The following is an 18,975-nucleotide window of genomic DNA, read 5'->3' as shown; positions in this document are numbered from 1 at the left end:
CTTTTAAAATTCGATAGCAGCTGCCAATTTGTTCCAAACATTTTAAAACGTTCAACAATGTTTTATCATTGTATTATATCTCACTCAATCTCAAAGATTAGATTTTAAGAGAATCGATAACAGATCTACGACATTTCTAAAAAGTATTCCATATACTTCGTTGACCTCCGACTGTGTACATTACTTCTCAATGATAAATCATTAATCATACCAAGAGGATCAACGAACTAAAAAAATGCTGATTATGCCAACGCGATTTTTTCTTTTAAATTATCGCAAATACTTCTTGCTTTTACCATACGCGCAATCACTTCTTTGTTCCGATGATTTAAAAGTCCGTGCAACCGGAAGTGGAGGTGACAGCGAGATCGCTGGACTCCCTTACAGTCGCTTCAAACACTTTGATCGAACAGTGTCTGTTCGAACAAGTTGTTAGCAGTGTTACAAAGCAAAGATAAAGTGCGGGACGAGTTCTGGCTAGGGAATTGCTTGAATAAATACGACGTTACAGAATTCTTAACGTCTCGAGACGTCCAAAAGGATAACGGTGTCTTAGCTATCACCGACGTTTGCTTTTATCGTGAGCCTTTGCTGTTTGCTGGTTTAGAGGAAATAATTAAAAGGGCATAGGAATCGATGCGCATTCGTGCTGGTAAACCGGGGCTAGGCATCGACCGGTTCGATAAAATTGCAAGGCAAGTGCATCGTGTTGTTGTTGCCCCCGTCGTGGTCGCTATCACCGCTATTGCGTGGTCTGCGTTTGACATCTGCGCATTTCTCACGCTCGCCATCGAGGAAAAATCAAAACAATCAATATGGCGGACCCAAGCAACGAAGCTGCATCGTCGAGTAGCGTTACGGAGCAGGCTCCATCGGCCACTCCAATTCGCGACGACCTCGAGAAAATAGAGGATTTCCTCGAGCCCGATAAAAAGCGTCGAAAATCCTCGAGGAACGATGGGAAAACCGAGCAAAAGCTGGAGCACCGCCTGGGCGGCATCCTCTGCTGCGCAGTTTGTCTCGATTTGCCCAAGGCAGCCGTCTACCAGGTAAGTCTTTTGACATATATATCCTTTCTTCCCATCAGTTTTCGTGCATTGTTTACGAGTGATCAGTTGCGATGACTGGTTACGTGTATGTACATCTCGCCCATCGGGATTTTCCGTGTCATTGTCCATTGTTACGATTATGATTCCCTTTCCATCCGACATTTTCACCCGGGGTCGATCGCTGCTGCGTCTTTTTCGTTGTTCCATGGTGGACACGTATACAGAGTGTCCGACAGCGGACGAAAGTATATTTCATGGTCGTTCGTTGATTCTTCGTGACAATGTGAAGCGAAAATCAAGAGTAAAGAATTTGCGATTTCGTCTTCGTTTTCGCGTTATTCGCGATTAAATATTACTCCGATCGACCAGTAGTAGAATTCATACGTAAGAGTAGAAAGAGCGCAGGCCAGTGGTGTAGAGCATACGAGAAACAAAAATGGAAAACTGGCACTCGCGGTCCTGATGCAGTATTTCAATTGTTAATAACTTGAAAACGAAACCGACGTTGCAATTTATTTGCCCTTAATTCCTGTTTCACGTTGTATAGCATCGTTCGTCGAATTTCTTCACACCTGTTGTCGACTACCCTGTACATAAACGTAATACGCAATAGAAAGAAATTATCGGATAAACATCAGTTTTACCCCTTTTGCAGTCGTATTATCTTATTTTCGGATGATATCAGCTGTGACAGCAAAGTTAGGCATTAACTGATTGAAACTTTTAAAAGGAATTGGTAATAACAAAAATATTTTAGTTGCATTAAACATTACCCACCCCTGCGAGATAATGACCAATTCTATCGTTTAAACGTTATTTAGAAAAAACATTTTCAGTTATAGTCTGTTTTTCGAAAATAAATACTTGAAGTAACATCAACAGTCATAATAGATGTCCATTCTATTCCTATAACACCCATGTTATATACCATAGATGGAGAGGACAGGTATTATGATTATCGACGCACCTCGAGTCTCTTCTTTCTAAAAACATATTATAGTTGATCTTATTAGAACCTCCTTAGCCCATTAACGCCCAAACTTCTTTTTCTAAAATATTTTTATTATTGTAAAATTTATAGATTTAATACAAAATGGTTTCACATTGTTGGAACAATTTTAAAGAATTTTTGATTAAGCGTTAAGATATTGAGTGTTAATGGGCTTCAATACATCCTTACTATCACTTAATCTTTATACTGGCTAGTCTATAAATATAAAAGAGGCTAATGGTATTTAGGAACAAAATGAAAATATATACTGTGAACTTTTACCTTATACTATAGTCAAGAATAGTTTGTTTATTTGTGCTACACAATATCACTGGTTTGGATCCTATATTACATTTAAGTTGGATTTTTGATTGATTAAGAATGGTTGTTAAAACTATGTTTCTGTGTTGGATTCTTTCTCTCTCACTCTGCCCATTTTTCTTATCTTCCTTTTTCTCTTGACGATTACAACATGATTTTTAAATAGTTTGTCCTTTTATTTTTCTAGTGTTACAAGGGGATAAGTTTTAGTTGTAATCGTATAAAATATTAAAAAGAAGAAGAGAAATATATATATATATATATATGTACATATTTATTATCAATATATAATTTTCTTAAGATAATAAAGATGCAGGTAGGTACCTACATTTTTTTTTTTAGTGAAACCATCTAAAACAAAAGGAAACCAATATTTAATTTTAATACGAATACTAACTTTAATGAATACCTTGTGTTGTTAAATAAATATATTTAAGAGATTCAGAACTCCTAATTTATAGAAAGAAATATACATTATTATATAGTATGCTTTACAAAATAAATTTTTAACGTAGAATTTTTATATATTACAATCCTCAATTTCTGCATCAAGCTTGTATTGTAAACATCAATGAATATGGTTTACAATACAATCTATTTATGCATGCATGTAAAGTAATTCTCATTACAAATGTACACTTATGCGAATTTTGAGAACCTATATGAATTAAATAAACCAAAGAGAATTATTGTATGTATGCATGCCCAAGTAACAATTTCATTTTTTAGTAATATTTTTTTACAGAACACTTCCTTGTCATTAAATTTGTAGCTATTCCAGTCTATCTATAATATTATATTTTGTTTTCTGTCGTTCTTCTTTTGAATTCTATTAACTGAAATATATATATACACATATGTAATGCATTCTATATTCAGTGTCTCCATTAACTGTAAAACACTGGGAGGAATGTTGCGTTTGTCCTATCACAATAGAGGCTCTTACATGTAAGTTATACAGTGCGCCGTCTGGTGCATACTGTACCATTTTTTATTTACCATGGTTCACAAGTTGTACTTACATATCTGTGGATTTGTAGACAGTACACACAGTATTTGTTTTTTATAAGTGTGCACAAGTAATTCAAACTTCAACTTCATTCTTGTTGGTATTCCAGTGATCAGTCAGTCAGTTGTTAGGGAGGTAAAGGGACAGTTAAGCCACCAGACCAATCATAGTTATTAGCACTTACTATGATAATGATATCTTCCCATTACAAAGTATTGTGTTTTATTGTAAGAATTTAATCTAAATGGAGAAAACATCCAAAAATCTAGTTACTAGGAAAAGTGATTGTAGACCCATGCGAAATTGATGTTCATTGCTTATAATAAACAGCGAGAGAGTGAGAGTGAGAGAGAGAAAGCGTATTTCTAGAAGATCTGTATAACATGTATAGTTGACGAGCAATTAAACAAAATAAATATTCTGAAAGGTTATTAGTTAGTTATTTCGCATACGAAACCCTTTTTCACTTATCCCATGCATCATTATCCCGTTCTATTCCTTTCTATTATTGATATATTGGCAGCATTAATGATGGCATTCACCATTGATTTAAACCTACCGGTTTTGTACCAATGATTACTTGACTTATTAATAGTACTACTACGATTTTGTGTTTCAGGTTTAAAAAACATCAAAATCATGGTAATATACATGGTATTAGTTTTGTTATTCTAGTTTTGTTAAATATCGTTGAGAGGGTTGTATGTATCTGTTGAGAAAGGAGCATAGTATGATATAACTTGTGCAAAATAAATAATTTCGCACCGTTTATTGAGAGCATAAAGAATGAAATTCAATTTTGCATAAAGTTGTGCATACCTTGTCACAAACTATATATACCTTGGATTTGTTAACATGTTTCAACAAAACTAGGTTTATCTTTTCAAGAAGCTCCAAGACGAGAATGCTAGTAATACATGCTGCAACAATGTTCACAGTGTACAAATGGACACTTGATGTGTGCCGGTTGCTTCACTCATGTCCTCGCAGATGCCAGGCTAAGAGATGAAATGGCAACGTGTCCCAACTGCAGAATCGAGATCAGCAGAACATCTCCATCTCGAAATCTGGCAGTTGAGAAAGCTGTGTCTGAGTTACCAGCTGAATGTCAGTATTGCGCTAAGGAGTTTCCAAGAAACTCCTTGGAGCGTCATGAAGAGACAATGTGTGAAGAAAGGTAAGCATAGTCAATCACCTTTAAACGAGCAATATCTCTGACATCGATGTTTATTGTCTGTTTATAGAATATCCAGTTGCAAGTACAGTAGAATCGGCTGTCCATGGCGTGGACCCAACCACGAACGTCCAGAACATGAAGCACAGTGCGTTCATCCTCATCGTACAGGGTTGGACGTTATGGAGGCTCTGCGCGACATCGACGCCCGTACTCTTGAGGAACGTAGGCTGTATGACAATGTCTTTGATCTTTTGTCCTACGAGAAAATCACATTTAACGGTCTGTATCTGTTTCTCATGTATTAAGGCCTTCAAATCTCTCATTTGACTAAATTGATCATCCATTTATCTTTTACCCAGACACAGAACATGTTTGTTATACCTGTTTCTTTTCTGCCTTGTCCAGCAGCAGCAGGAACAGTTGCTCCCTTTCATCAAGCGCGTTAGCTTTAACTACCTTAGAAGTTCAGATATTAATCCCCTATAAGCTTTCCATTCTCATCCCGCAACAGAGATCTCGGGTGTAATCTATTTGTAGAATTTCGTCGTTTATAGATTTACAAATGAAGCCGTATCGTACAGACGAGTTTGTCCATAAACTCTTTTATGAAACTTCTCGTTTTACGGCGTTCAACAATCAATGGGTTGTCAAAGCGAGGATCAATAATAGTCAGCGTGATCCCACCCAGAGCTCTGAAAGGGACATGACTTATCAGGTACCTACGAACTGAACGGCTAATCTATATGAGAAGACATTATGTAATACGAATGATTATTACCCTTTTTTTTTAGCTGATCCTGAAGACAAAGACAACATACCCTTTGCCGCTTCACTATCTAATATTGAAGGGACCTTTCGGGGACATGAAAGTACAACCAAGAATCCACAGATTCGAGTTCACCGAACAGGAGAACGAAAGCCCTTACTTACCTCTACCTTTACCGGACACGGCGGAGTGCAATAGACTTCTTGCTGCCAGGGCAATTAGTTTCAGGTAAGATTCGATTGCATAATCAATTCCATTATTTCATAAAACAAAGAACTTCTCAAACAATCTTTCTTTTTTCCAGACTAATAATGTTCTTGGCGTCCAAGTAGTTTCACACCGTGATTATTGTTGTCAAGATTCGGTGGCAAATGATTTATTGACATAACATTTTAGATTTAACAGCGATAAGAGCATAGATCACAGAGATTTATAATCAATTATTATAGTAGCGATGATCGTAACGATAATAAAACTAAAGATGCTAATTCTGCTGTAGTCTATACACGCATATACACTGACAATGTACACTGTGTTAATAAGAGAAAACATAGCGCGGCACAAAGTTGTAGCGAAACTAGTATGCAATTTACTTTGGAAATGAAAAGAAAAATGACAATTCAGCTTGATTCAAGACTTCGTTTTTACACTTTGCTGTTTCTTTGAGCCAAAACAGAGCAAGCTTTATTACGTAGATCGCCGTCGTCGGACAGGTGGGATGAATGAATCGTCCCTCGACAGTAGTTTGCGCTGATAAAAATTAAAGATTACATTCTGCATATAGGCGTGCAATCAAGAGTGGACAATCGTTCAGCCCGCGTGTCTGCCGGTCGATGTCTGTTACACATCTTTTTTGTTAATATTTAAAACTTACTATGTCATACACTTAATATCTTAATTTTCGACACATTGTAATAGATGAAAATTAAATAAATTTATTATAATTATGATTAACAATCGCGTCGCCCTATTGTAGCTCGGACAAGTTGATGAATGTGTTGTTGTTTGTTTTCGGCCCGTTTGTGTTATTCGGCGGGAAGATCAGAGGATTCAAGTTGTTCTCCGGTGAACTAGCGCTGTGCCTTCTGTATTTCGGAGTTGGTGGCCTAGGATCCGATTCCGAACATCCTTTCAACCAGTAAGAAGTGACCCTTCCCTTGCCCTTCAACTCCACCTCACCCCTCAGCTCCAGATCGAAGGTACCAAACTTGTCCAGTATGCATTTCGTTGCTTCAGATACGTGTATACACAACGCTGCGCCAACAAAAAGTTTTTTAAATTTCTTTCAACTTTCGCAAATATTTTTTCAAACTTTTAATTACTTACGTAGGCCCGAGGATTCCATTCTCGATGCTGTGTTCACCGTATCCCCAAATAGACAATAATGGGGCATTTTTTGGCCCACCACGCCAGCGCAAACAGGCCCGCTATGTACTCCAATCCTGACACTCAACTGAGCATTTTGTTTATGCATTATAGTAAACGATTTCACGGAGTCTAGTATAGTCAACGCCATCAAGCCAATCTCTTTCGCGTGGCCATCGCCGTTCCTTTCTGGTAAACCGGAAACCACCATGTACGCATCTCCTATTGTCTCCACCTGCGATTGTCGACTTCAATTAATTTCATACAAAATTCAGGCGCGTCGCTGAGACCGTACCTTATACACGTCGTAGAATTCGATGATTCGGTCGAAAGTGCTATAGAGGTCATTCAGGAAGTCTACCACCTCCATCGGCGTACTTTGAGCACAAAGTGCAGTGAATCCGACTATATCACTGAAGTAAATTGTCACGCATTCGAATTGCTCGGGCTGGACCATTTCTCCTGCCATTAGTTGACATGCAACTTGCCTAAAATTTAGTTTCAACAATTTGTATTCATTAATTTGAAGTAACACGGTTTATTGTAAAGTATATAGAACCACCTAGGCAAGACTTGATAGAGGAGTTCCTCGCTTCGGCGTTTTTCTAAACTTAATTGCTCCGTCTTCTCCTCGACTAGGGCCTCTAAATTGTTCGCGTATTGCTCCATTCGCCTCAACAAGTCGTCCATCAGGTTCTCGCAGTAGCCCCTGTGAAACAAATAAGCTAAGTTTTTTGCAATTACGAGATATATAAAAACATTCTTAATGATTTCTCTAGCATCATGCATTTTAAATATTCAGAATTTGTTATTGTATCTTCTGTAGCATTTAACTTTGAATTATGGTACTCCAATTATAAAGTTTTCTCTGTACCTCGCTGATATTTGCAATTTTAATGTAATGGTAATTTTTCTTGAGAAAGTATAACTTTTACTTCATAATGCCTCGTATTGTGCCACGAATAGCGTGGAAAGTGGGTCGTTCATCTACTATCTCGTTCCAACATTTCTCCATGAGAAATAGGATGTCCGGAGGACAGTCCTTCGGTGTCACTTCCGGTCTGAAAGGCGGCGTTTCGGACCCTGCGACGCGGCTGACAATCTGTAACGTAAATGATCAATCACTGTTTAATTTAGGCGTATTTTCCTGATCAGTTATACCTCTTGAGGAGTTATAAACCCTTTGACAGTCTCATAAGGACCGCCGCGCACCACGATTTCCTCCAAAATGATCGCGAAGCTGTAAACATCTCCTTTTTGCGTCGCCGCGCTTCCTGGTGTCACGGTCAACGGCAACAGTTCCGGTGCGATCCATAGTAATTCTAAGAAACAATCATTATCTCCGGTATCAGTGATTTTTAAACAGAATGTTCTTATTGAACGTAGATTGCCACATTATCACCAACATACTAGTGTAATAAACGTCGTCCATGATTAAGTCCGAAGGCGTAGTCAAAGTCTTCAATCCGAAGTCTGAAATCTTCAAGACAAAGCGGCCGTCGATCAGACAGTTACAGGACCTCAGTTTACCGTGGGCTGAAACCTCGCTAGCGTGAAGGTAAGACATCCCCTGTAAATTGAAATACTCCTAATATCTATGCTGCAATTAATTAATATATTTTCACGACGGGTTCACCTTTACTATATCGTGAATCAAAGACATCCGGAAGTTCCAGTCGAGTTTGATAGCGTCATTCTCCAGCACATCTTTCAAGGATCCGCGGGGACAATACTCTGTCAGGATCAGCACCGTTGGTGACGGAGAACAGAGGCAGGCGCCGATAAACCTACGTAAGTACGCGCAAGAATAATATACTTTTATTACACTGCAAACTTTATCATAGAATATTGTATATTTAGGATATAAGTATACCATGTTTTACTTATTAAGATCATTAAAGGACATTGGCATTTATATTTGTCATGAGTTTCTTCAAATTGACAGAGACAATTTTCATTTTGTATAAAGATCTACAGCTTAATTTTTATTATCAGTAGACTGTAAATCATCGTGCGAAATAAAAGTTGTTCGTATCACTTGTATGACGCTATACGTTTAGATTATTACTGTACCTGACGGTATTTTCCGAAGTAACGTCCCTCACTTGCTTGATCTCCCACAGTAACTTCTTCGTGATGTCCACCACCTTCTTCTTGGTGATCTTCTTGATAGCCACCCTTTCACCTTTGTAAATCCCCACCGTAGTAAACACTGTGTTCAACGGCAAGGAGTCGCAGCTTAGCTGCGATCCTCTTCGAATACGTTGCTCCAATCCAAAATTCTTTTATCAGAAATAATATTTTCTAACTATTGATTCGTCTCTTAAATTAAAAGGTAGTAATGCGGCAAATGCACCTCGGATATAGCTTGGTGCAAATTGATCTTTGATGAGAACGGCTTTCCTATTTCCAATAGCAGCTCTTCAGGTCTGATCCTCCAGGACATGTTGTTCAGATCCGCTGACAATCTCAAGTGTCTGAGAAAAATCCATTCTAGTTAGCGACTCAATTTCAAAGCTGGAAAGGTGCATCATCCCACAAGTAGCTAATTTCGAATTGATACAAATAACTACTATTCTTCATAGAAATAACTTGTTACTAATCGATCGCTTCAAATATACTAACACAGAACAAGCAGCACAAAATCCAACAAACTGAAAGAAGACAGATTCTGCTTCAAGAATTTCTAACATGAGAACGCTCTGTACGCTGAAAGATAAAAATTTGCCTGCCTGTACAAAACGCACGTGGCAGCGATAGCAGCCAGCAAGAAGGCTGCGAGCGCTAGACTCGTGTAAGCAACGAAGGTGTAAGCCTCCGTCCTCGACGTGCAAGCAGGATCGTTCCCCAAGAATCCACACTCCGGAACGTCAGCCGAAGGTCCCTCCCGACCTCCTGGCCAATGGATTTTCTTTCCGGGGACAGGGCTGTACTCCCGATTCAATCCAAGATAATGAGCGACCACCTCGAACCTGGCGAATTTTTGTCCCCATAATTAATATCATCAAACATTATTCAGGGTATGTTAATGCAAACTCGTAACTAAATTCTCGACGGCCGGACCGCCGGAGAATGGGGGCTTGATTAGCATGGCAAACAGTCGAAGGAATTGCCGGCTTAATTGCCGCTGACCTTCCAGTGATAGGATCTAAATCCAGGATACTGTAGTCGGCGTCGCGGTCACCATTGTCGTCGATCCTCACGTGCCCCGTAATACCAATGAAGTCGCGATCCCACATCCTCCTAGTTATTGAAATGCCGTCCCGTATGTCGCCTCCCTCAGCTAAGGTTTCGTTCAGAGCTATGCCAAGCAGATAAACTCCGTCGTAGAAGGCTCCGATGAAGAAGTTCACCTGGAAAGCAGAACAAGATTCTGTCTCTTATATTAAATGCAATTAGAACAATTGTGAAACTACTGTCAGCCTTGTTAAAAGTGCAAAAATGTTCATAAACTGGCCAAATATAAATTTGTCCACTCCCAATAAGGTTTGTCGTAGTTCAACGATTGCTCCAACTGCCTCTAATATTGTTAAAGTATCGCATTATTAAATATTATTATATTAATATTGTTAGTGTATCAAGTTTTACTCAAATGCTAAGGATATGTAAAATTGATTAACTTTTATCCTGTAGTGTAGATGTGCACATTAAGCTAACTTTTCGACAAATTACTTCTCTTTATAAACGTCTTAATTTTTCTTCGCGAATGGTTAATTCGAATCATGCATACTTCCTCCCCTTCGGAAAAGGTATAGTTGTAGTCGGTTTGCGCCCTTTGTCGCACTGTCTCCGCAAAATCCTGGAACCTCGGGCTCGTGGGTTGTAGTAAGGACACCCTCAGCAGCGCTTCGTAAGCTTTCCTTGCCACTGCATCGTCTTTATCGCCGACTTCCCAGTCGTGATCGCCCCAGTAGGAACCCTAATCGAGATAAAAAAATGATCACGATCGTCTTGGATCACTTGGTGTTCAGACTTTCCATTTACCTGAAATATCTCGACATCGAGAAACGCCCAGTCTCCTCTCGTCATCCCCAAATCGTGAGCAGCTAGCATAAACTTCCGGACCAAGGTCCCACGGACACTAAGGATCAACACTATGGAGGAACGCGAAGCGTCTTAGAATCCTTGCTTATTTATTTGTAACACGGTGGACTAGAAGCTCGTCGTCTACCTCTGGCATACATGCTAGCATCCTCCAGATAAGACTGATAAGACTCGTGCGCTGAGTTGCCATCGAGTTCTCTGATATACTTCAGCAGCTTTTCCTTCCTCAGACCGTATTCCAAATTCTTGCCCACGGTCCAGGAGAAGAGATCCGATCTGTCCAGTATCAAGGCCACGTGTGACCAGCCGAACTCTTTAAAGATACTGGAGAAGACCAATCGCAGCCGACACTGGCAGTAGGACATCCTGGTCAGGGTGGGATACTTGCTCTTGTCCTTGAAAATGCCCTTTAACGAGAAGCAAGGGGAAGCTGTAAAACGAAACTACGAGGCCACCTGGTAAACCGGATAAACTGTGGTTGTTCTAACAAGGCCACGGTTAATTAAGAATACTAATGGAGTCGTAAATACACGGGGTGCTACAGAGATAGGTGGAATGAAGGAACGAGAAGCGTCTCGTGTTCCTCCTCCGAAGGACTAAAGGCCACGCACGCGATAATTACGGGAAACGCCATCGATTAACGTTAACGAGGAAAGAGCCATGCAAACACAGATCTCCTGGAGTCCAACGCCAGTTTCCTTACCGAGCTTTCGTTTTTCCATTTATTGATTCTGCCGAGGATGCCGGAGGTTACGGACAACTCGCCTTCCGACGGTGGCTTGTCCGTTGGAAAATATTACGATTATATAATCTGAGAGGATCTTTTATTCATCGCGTCGATCGTGCGAAAACATACTTGGTCTCCCATTCCTGTGATAATCGGCGTGTTCCAATATGCCGCGAGCCTCGCGACCGGTTCCAGGGCGAACGCACACGCAGGACCTACGAACGCTATCACGTTGTCCCGGAAGTACATGTCCGCGGCCAGGCCAGGCGCCATTGCTCCGCTGCATGATGGATAGCTAACGCGCCCCCGAAAAATCAGAATCGTCTAATTAGTTCTACCAAAGCCCACTCTTCCGTCCAGCCTGATTCCAGGAACTCGCAAGCTTCGAATGATCATTTTTCATTGCATTTTCATTTATATGTACTTTATGTTTTCTATTAGAAATCTGTTATGATTTAACCCATTGCACTTCCCCCCTTTCACGCTGTGACGTTTAGTACTTATTTAGTACTTATATATACTTTAGTACTTATTACTGAATATAACATTAAAATCGTGCTTGCGATGCTTGCTTTTCTGGAAATTAATAACATTTGAAGTATTATTTTGAAATGTTTTAAGAAGCGAAAATGCCTAATTACAATTAAACACAATGCGTAAAATATTATTTGGAATTCTACAAAGTACATCTTCGAACCTTGTCGATCTCTCTACGCTCAAAAGGCGACTGTCTCGCCACGGCGTCTTACATGGGGTGATGGACGACAGCTTTTGTTTATACTGGGTTCCGTTATCTCCAATTGATAGGAGCACCGTATATTGGTTCGTGAATAGGTTCTTTAGACGTTCAGTTTCGTTCAGAGAAACTGTAAACTGAGACACGATTGAATAAAGTATAAGATTAGTATGGTTCCTTGCTGTGGTGATTGAGAGCAGACATACGACCGGAACGGTAAAAAAGCGTTGGTTGTGAGAGTAGAGACATACGACCGCAAAGGGTTACTTGAATCGTATTGTTATATTAGTTAAAACAAAATACAGAAGCTGGAAGCATTAGCAAATAACTGTCTTCACAGATGCTTTTATACAATCGTTGTAACTTTCTGGAAAATTCGCGTTGTCGTTTAACAAAATGGGAGTAAATTCTTCTACTGCCATTTAAAAAATGTGTACCGTGGTCGAAATTAAAATGTTTAATAACGTTTCTCGAAACATTTTTTGATACAATTAACGTATCAAAGTTTGGACACCTCAGTGAAACGGACACTTTGAACAATTTCATACTAACGTGATCTAATCATTTCTTACGTGTATTTGAAAGACTATTTGTTCATATAATATTCCTTTCTCGTTCTTTGCAGCTACAACGTGATCAGAGTGTTCTGTCGTTCACAATTTCCCAAAGAGAACAGCGAATCTATACAACGTTAGCCGTTCTAATAAAAATCGGATCAGCGAAGTAATCCTCGGCGATCGGGATTTCATCGAGGATTTTCTCTAAAGCGAAATGTTTAATTTCCCAGCGGGTGCCGATCGCATTATGATTCGTTAACGAAGGGGACAGCCGAAGACGGTAATTCCTCGCGTATCGGTCAGGGTGCAATCATTGCCCATTCACCGATGCCACGATTGATCTATCATTATGCCAAATTGTTAGTTACAACTGGAGTGACACAGCATTCCGTGACCCCCAATTATCGATCACAGGTCGCATCCACGGATTCTCTCTCCAGGATTCCTCTCCTTGTCTATACAAGCGGTTCGATTGTCTCCCCCTCGCCCGGTGATTCGATCGCGCGATGTTTGCGTCCCCGGAACGTGATCATCCATCAAGTCGTTCGCTCTTGTTCCTGCGCGGTATTCTTTGCTTTCGATAACCATCAACCTGCCCCACCGTTTTCGGCAGCGGGATGACCTGCCGAAAACGGTTAGGCGTAGAAGATTGCGACCAGAGATAACGAAGCAGACAGTTTGCTGCCACTGTTGATCTTATTATTCACTGCTTTTAAGAATTTTCGCGCTGTTCATCCCTGCTTTCTATATCGATACGATAAAATCTATATCGATCCGACGATAAAGACCTCGATTGCTTTACCTTTTAAGAAATTATCGACGACAAAACATTCGAATCACTATGAAATAAATTATTCAGCACAGAGGTGTCGTACAATTATAAATATAATAAATAAGCGCCAAACTTCGTCGAATTCTGGTAGAAAATTCTGGGGTTGGTCGATTTGTTCGCGAAGAGAAAAAGCTTTATCCGAGACTGCCCACGCAGAATTTGGACGATTTCACTTAACCGTATCGGAGCACGAGCTCTCCCGCGGCGGATCGGAGTCCCGGATTTTTTTATGCAAACGGTCTGTCCAATTGGATTAATGTAATGACGTGGAAGCGATGGTGGAACGCGTGGTCAGAACGCGGATCAACTTACAGGGTCGTCGGTATCTAGGACAAAACGCGGCCCTCTTTTTTCCCTGTTTGATATTTTTTCCGGTTCAAAGAAGCTAGGGAATGCTCCTGAAAATGAACGGGGGAACCGTTTACGAGGATGTGTCGGAGCCGCCTTACCTTCCTTGGACTTTGCGCAGTTGCACGTTGTGCACGTTCAGGAAGTCGTTCACTTCGGCCAAGGCCAAGTCGACGGCTGGTCCGCACCTCTCGAGATCGAACGGGCTGTTCAGGTGCGAGGCCATCAGGACACCGACATTGTAGATTCTCGGGCTGTTCCCGTGATCCGCTGCGTGGATCCCAGAAACCGTTGAGATAAGAACGGGGTAGGCGCGAGATCGATTAGGGAAATGGGTGTCTAGCAGCTGCAGCGATCGAGACTCGAACGGACGATTTTCCCTGCTCTCGGTCGTCGTAACAAATCGCACAGAAACGATGATTATTTCATTCATACGCGCAATTGCTCGTGACACCGAAAAAAGGGACGAGAGGGACAACGTTTTGTCAGCCTCGCTCGCTGATCGGATGGATTTTCTTCGTTCGATTTAATGCGTTGTTGCGATCACACCTTTATGCGCGTTGTTCGTTTAAACAGACTTTCAAGTTATTTTTAGAAAAGTTTGGACGAAGACTGAGATAGAGCACATGCTTGCAAATATAGACAAATACACATTTATTTTTCATTTGAAGAGTCACTTGTCCTTCTCTTGTATAACGTTCTTGGATTTTTCACAGACAGGAATTATTTGTTATTGGTCCCTGAAGAAGCTACGTGAACAATAACGTGCGTGAATCGTAGTAGAAATTTTGTGGAAACGAAATTCGATAGTAGACTGACAATTAGAAAAACGTTAGAATCTGTCGAAGAAGTTACGACTTCTAGAAAAAAATCGAAGGAAAAACAGACCCTTACCCATGGAGACGTTGACGTATCCAAGTGCCCGAGAAATCCCAGCAAGAACCAGAAACTTCACAAACACTGAGAACGCGCGATACCGCGGAGCACCCACCATGGTCACTATAATTTCTTTTAACATCGCGAAGCTACACGTTTTACCCACATGATTCGATGATTCAAATGCATGATTTGGAAGATTGGAGAGAGAAGTTTATAGAAATAATGTTCGTCTGTAGTTCGATGAGGAATTTAGCGGATCATATGACAGAGCGCCGCACCGGTTCGAACATATCTAAGCCACCCCCGCGAGGTATTCACCCTTATATGCGGACGGACATAACGCATCCGCGAGAATTTAACGCAATTTATAAGTCCGCCTGGATAAACACGTGTTTGTCAACGTGACGACTGCGACGCGTATTTACGGAGAATCTCGATTTATCAACAGATTTCATGCAGGTGCAAGGAAAATACTCTGAGAGACACGCATTTGGAAGTTTTAGTACATGCGCGTTGATCGCGGAACCTATTCCCTGCGTCTACGCATGCTTCGCAATTTGAACCCTCCCTCGGCACACGATCCGAACAGTGTTTGGATATTTGATACGATTGTTCTAAACACTAGCAATTAAGTTTGCTGGATTCTACAAATTGTACCGATCGCCGACTGTGCTAATTCAAATAGTTTTATAAAAGAAGCTAACAGAAAACAAAGGAACAATCTTTGCAATATTTCCTTCGCGTTAATGTGCGGTGATGCACTTATCAGAGCTAAATGAAATCGCTCGAGTCGATCGTATCCTCACACTTATAATTTTTATTCTTCCGAGAAGTACACTTCAACTGTTTCTGATTAAACAGTTACTTCCATTTACTCGAAGATGCTCGATTCTTATTAGAGTTGTCTTTTTCCTCTTGCGCGCAGATTTCTTCATCCAAAAGTAGTTCGAAATTGCCTAAGGCTTCTGGAAGTGGGCACTTGTTCCACTTAACGCTACCAATAAAATAATGAAAGGTGATGCAATAAGCTGAAAGGTGTGGAAATGTAATTGATTGTAGAACTTACTCCGGGACGCCGTCCGGAGGCACAACGATCGATATTATATTGTCGATCAGTTTGTACTTCAAGATCCTATCGTTCACCGTCGTTGAAGTCAGCGATGGAGAAGCGTTCACCTAGAATTAGTAAAAAAAAACAGTTGTTAAGAGTTTAGGGAGTGATCGTCCGGGCATAATTGTTTCCCAAAATCTGTTCTCCCGTCGGAGTCAGTTTTCACTACCTTTCCCTGTTTACACTTTCGCGGCTGACATTTCACGATACCCTCGTTTCCACATACTCTCACCCTCTGACGTAATTTGAAACTGACACGGATGGAGAGGTCCTTTACTAATGACACTCGGTGTTGGGGAAAACAGGACCTCGTTTGTAGGGGAATCAAGCCCCTAACGCTATAGCTGTTCTTTGACTCCCAGATATACATATGATAAATGGTACTGTGTGTTTTTCGAGATTATGTGCAGTCATTTGTTATAGCAACGGGGATGCAAAAGAGCTTGCTTTTTAGAAGTGGAAAAATGATCAAAGGAAGACTGGTCAGCGATCGGTTCGATACCGGATCAATACTAATCGATTCCAGTCTGGAAAAACTAATAAAAAGAAACTAAAGGAAACTGTTTACCTGGCAAAAGGAAAAGAGACAGTGCCCGCAGGTAGCGGGTGAACGAGACGGTGCCAGCTGGTGGCTTGCTATAAACCGAAAACGTGTTGTGGATGAGGCATGCGATGTTTTATTGTGCGAAAATGCAGTAATTACTTTATTGACGAAAAAAACACGGTTATGATTTTAAGAAATTGTAAACCTAACAGATGGGACATTTTATTAAGCGTATACCGTTCGTTGAAGGAATGCTATTATAGTATATCAGCTATTTCCAACTTAAAAAGAAAGCAAATTTGTTTTGAAGAAAATCAGATAATAAAAATAAAAATTCATCAAGTATCAAACAAATATTGATACATGTATAGAAGTATCAAATAAATATTGATACTTTCTATTGAGTACTGTCGAATCGCTTGAATATCGGTATCGATCCGATCACTAAGAATGATAAACACAGGATTAAAGGAACCTCTATGAGCCACGGTTTCAGCTCGTTGTCGATGATGATGTCGTAACCATAGCATTCGAAACAATGTCGATCATTCGCCATGACCGGGGCGACAGCTTTCAAAGAGTGGACGATGCACCAGGTGATATTGGCGAACAGTTTTTCCGTGACTGCTTTTCCCCGAGTGCTTTCTAGGTACAATCTCAAATTGTGCACGCTCAGCTTGCCACCATGCTTCGAGTTATACTCCTCCTAAAGGGCAAACAATTAAAGGCTCTTAATTACCTGCTTTACCTGAGCATGGTCGCTGACTGCGTGCAAGCAGTAAAGCACTTGCCGCGGGTCGTAGCCGGAAATAAATCGGTTTAGGCACACCTTGACCATTTTTTGTTAAAATCATCTGCTTCGCGACAAAAACCGTAGGATAAAGGGCTAGAATGCAATGCGGCGATAATGTCTCCAGTCAACAGAGATTTTTAAAAATTTGAAGCTCCGTCGAAGCAGAACTCACGCCATGCTTTTGCACAGACACGTTCGTGAGGTGTATGTACATGTTGTCCAATTCTTGTATGCTAGTGTCATATTTGACAGTGCAAAATCGACAGAAGCCCAGCTTGAACAGATAGGCCTTCAACGGTCGAAAGGACGTGATGAGAACGTACAATCGTAGATCGAACTTCTTGCCCCCGATTAAAAGGGGATTGTCAATGTATCTATAAACGTATTACAATAAATAATATTTCATTTGTATTGTTCTCCGACAAGCAAACGATGCCTACCTAGATATAACATACGATTCCTTGGTTAAATTCGGATTGAACGGGTTCTTCGCTTCTCGGGACCACTTCTTCAGCTTACTTAGCTTGTTGATCAGAAAAATCCCAGCCCCTTGAGACTTTCCACACGGTTTCATGATCCATGTACTTTGGGGAGACTTCCGGTACTCCTCTACGAACATGTTGTAATCTGTGGATAGGACTAAATTTATTTCATATTGAGTTACCGCTAATAAATGTAACGGTTTCGTCAATAGTAAGTTATTATACAGTTAAAAAATGATACTGTGCCTGCTGGTAGAACAAACGTGACAGGAATGAAGTCAAGGTAAAGATATTTGACTGGACCATCTCCTCTTTCCGCCAATGGGTTTCCCTCTCGTTCCAGTTCCTTCCGATACCGTTTGATATTCTTCACGAGCAGGTCCTTCCGCGTGAGTTCGTAATGATTCGGGAAATGATTGATCATTCTAGGCCAAGAAAATATACCGCGTAGTGCTCGATTAATGGTTATCAATATTTATTGCTATTTTGGACGGAAAATAACGCACTGTTTGTCGTCCATCCTGTATCCGATTTCTACGCTGAATATCGTCCTGCAAGACTGAGTGGCCGCCCTGTAGCAACAATAGCCAGTCAATATTTATTCGTTCGTTCCTATCGATCAAATCGACTCGTCATTTTTCTTCTTTACCAATAAAAATTCCAGTCGTCCTCCGGCCCGACCTGCACCCATCCTCGTTTCTCGAAATTGTGCACGATTATCGACTTGTCGACGTCTGTGCAAAATGAGACTTTCCTGTCCCCCGCATTAGTTGATATCCTGCATAAACAAATAGTCAATTATCGTTAACTGTTGAATGTATTGGATCGATTGTAACTTGAGAAAGGCAGACGATTGTTTATGATCCAATGTAGTAGTTTGTCGAGAATAGAACTGACGAGAGTTTCATTTAAATTGAAAAGTTTCGTTAAAGCGAACTTTGGAATGAATTCTTTCAAGCTGTTTTTTCATTTTACCTGCCGTAATTGGTGGATAAACTTAAATTCGCGGTACGTTTGCCTTCGGCGATAGCACCGGACGCCATGTGTTAGCACAAGTTGGATCGATTCGCCGTGGATACACGGATTTTTAATACTTCTTACTCGGAACGCAATTAGGACGAAAGTGTGCGATCATTTTGTTTTTAAACCAGTAAACATTGACCTTTACTTGCGTCTTTTAATTAAAGATCTAAGCCATATTATTAATAATATTAAAAGCAATGCAAACATTTATATTCTACGTG

At 40.5% G+C, this 18,975-nt stretch overlaps 3 protein-coding genes across 3 annotated transcripts; 1 reads left to right on the top strand and 2 right to left on the bottom strand.

Annotated features, from left to right (window-relative positions):
- Positions 1-387: 387 nt before the first annotated feature.
- Positions 388-6,257, top strand: LOC144471590 (zinc finger TRAF-type-containing protein 1 homolog). The gene is made up of 6 exons (XM_078183780.1): positions 388-1,049; positions 4,309-4,547; positions 4,615-4,826; positions 5,102-5,262; positions 5,339-5,541; positions 5,618-6,257. Exons 1-6 carry the CDS (start codon positions 816-818, stop codon positions 5,643-5,645), a joined length of 1,077 nt encoding a protein of 358 aa, XP_078039906.1. The 5' UTR covers positions 388-815; the 3' UTR covers positions 5,646-6,257.
- LOC144470898 (atrial natriuretic peptide receptor 1) lies at positions 6,257-14,916 on the bottom strand. The gene is made up of 19 exons (XM_078182489.1): positions 14,817-14,916; positions 14,024-14,192; positions 11,579-11,744; positions 11,426-11,500; positions 10,850-11,129; positions 10,663-10,772; positions 10,409-10,597; positions 9,811-10,031; positions 9,411-9,650; positions 9,035-9,155; positions 8,752-8,960; positions 8,315-8,465; positions 8,089-8,248; positions 7,840-8,000; positions 7,614-7,780; positions 7,241-7,387; positions 6,974-7,166; positions 6,640-6,913; positions 6,257-6,567 (listed from the first exon to the last, which is right to left on the bottom strand). Exons 1-19 carry the CDS (start codon positions 14,914-14,916, stop codon positions 6,281-6,283), a joined length of 3,420 nt encoding a protein of 1,139 aa, XP_078038615.1. The 3' UTR covers positions 6,257-6,280.
- Positions 14,917-15,655: 739 nt separating this feature from the next.
- Ttll1b (Tubulin tyrosine ligase-like 1B) lies at positions 15,656-18,774 on the bottom strand. The gene is made up of 9 exons (XM_078183012.1): positions 18,707-18,774; positions 18,381-18,509; positions 18,238-18,303; positions 17,978-18,156; positions 17,690-17,876; positions 17,422-17,623; positions 16,932-17,162; positions 15,868-15,977; positions 15,656-15,795 (listed from the first exon to the last, which is right to left on the bottom strand). Exons 1-9 carry the CDS (start codon positions 18,772-18,774, stop codon positions 15,663-15,665), a joined length of 1,305 nt encoding a protein of 434 aa, XP_078039138.1. The 3' UTR covers positions 15,656-15,662.
- Positions 18,775-18,975: the final 201 nt, after the last annotated feature.

The sequence above is a fragment of the Augochlora pura genome, chromosome 6 (genome assembly GCF_028453695.1).
Source record: "Augochlora pura isolate Apur16 chromosome 6, APUR_v2.2.1, whole genome shotgun sequence".
In the NCBI taxonomy this organism is placed as follows: domain Eukaryota; kingdom Metazoa; phylum Arthropoda; class Insecta; order Hymenoptera; family Halictidae; genus Augochlora; species Augochlora pura.
Note: the sequence above shows the minus strand (reverse complement) of the source record. Positions and strands in the feature narration are given on the sequence as shown.